The 563-nt window shown below is 52.0% G+C and overlaps 1 protein-coding gene across 1 annotated transcript in view; it reads left to right on the top strand.

Annotated features, from left to right (window-relative positions):
* Positions 1-563, top strand: part of tmed10 (transmembrane p24 trafficking protein 10) — a gene marked incomplete at its 5' end in the record, with an annotated part of 5,028 nt that continues 4,465 nt past the window's right edge. Inside the window, 1 exon segment of the mRNA XM_035678514.1 lies at positions 1-241. Within this exon segment, the coding sequence (XP_035534407.1) occupies positions 65-241 (177 nt within the window).

The raw sequence follows: 563 nt of genomic DNA on the forward strand, positions 1-563 counted from the left end.
TTGGAGCTCGGTGTTAAGCTGGTTGGCTGGCAGGGGCTGGTTGGTCGGTCGGTTGAGGGTAGCCATGGCTCGACTCGCTGCGCTACTGCTGTTACCGGTTCTTATTGAATCTGTATTCTCCATTTCTTTCTTTTTACCGGTCAACTCGAGGAAGTGCTTACGAGAGGAGATCCACAAAGACGTGCTCGTCACGGGGGAGTATGAAATAAGCGAACAGGCGAACACCAAAACTAACCTGAAGGTGAGCACAGAGCTGCGGCGGGCTCACACTGCTCGTATGGAGGCCGACATGGCTCCAGTCTGTCCACGTCTGTGTCGAGTTAGGCTCGCTGTTGCAATGGAAACGCGTAGCTTGTGTTGAAGACGGTCCAAAGACGGGCTAAAGACAGTCTGAGCTGTCGAGCGCGGCGGGAGCGTGTGACAACTGTTGTTAGCATTGCAGCTAAACTAGGCCCCGAAAAAAAAACTCGTCTTCCTGGTTTTACTAGCTCAGTCGCTAGCTGGGCTAACGTCACATTATCGTTAATAATGCATTTTTAACACAGTCTCAAACTGCTCCCCCC

This window comes from Morone saxatilis, unplaced genomic scaffold, assembly GCF_004916995.1.
Source record: "Morone saxatilis isolate NCDOM2014 unplaced genomic scaffold, NCSU_SB_2.0 Contig7, whole genome shotgun sequence".
In the NCBI taxonomy this organism is placed as follows: Eukaryota; Metazoa; Chordata; class Actinopteri; family Moronidae; genus Morone; species Morone saxatilis.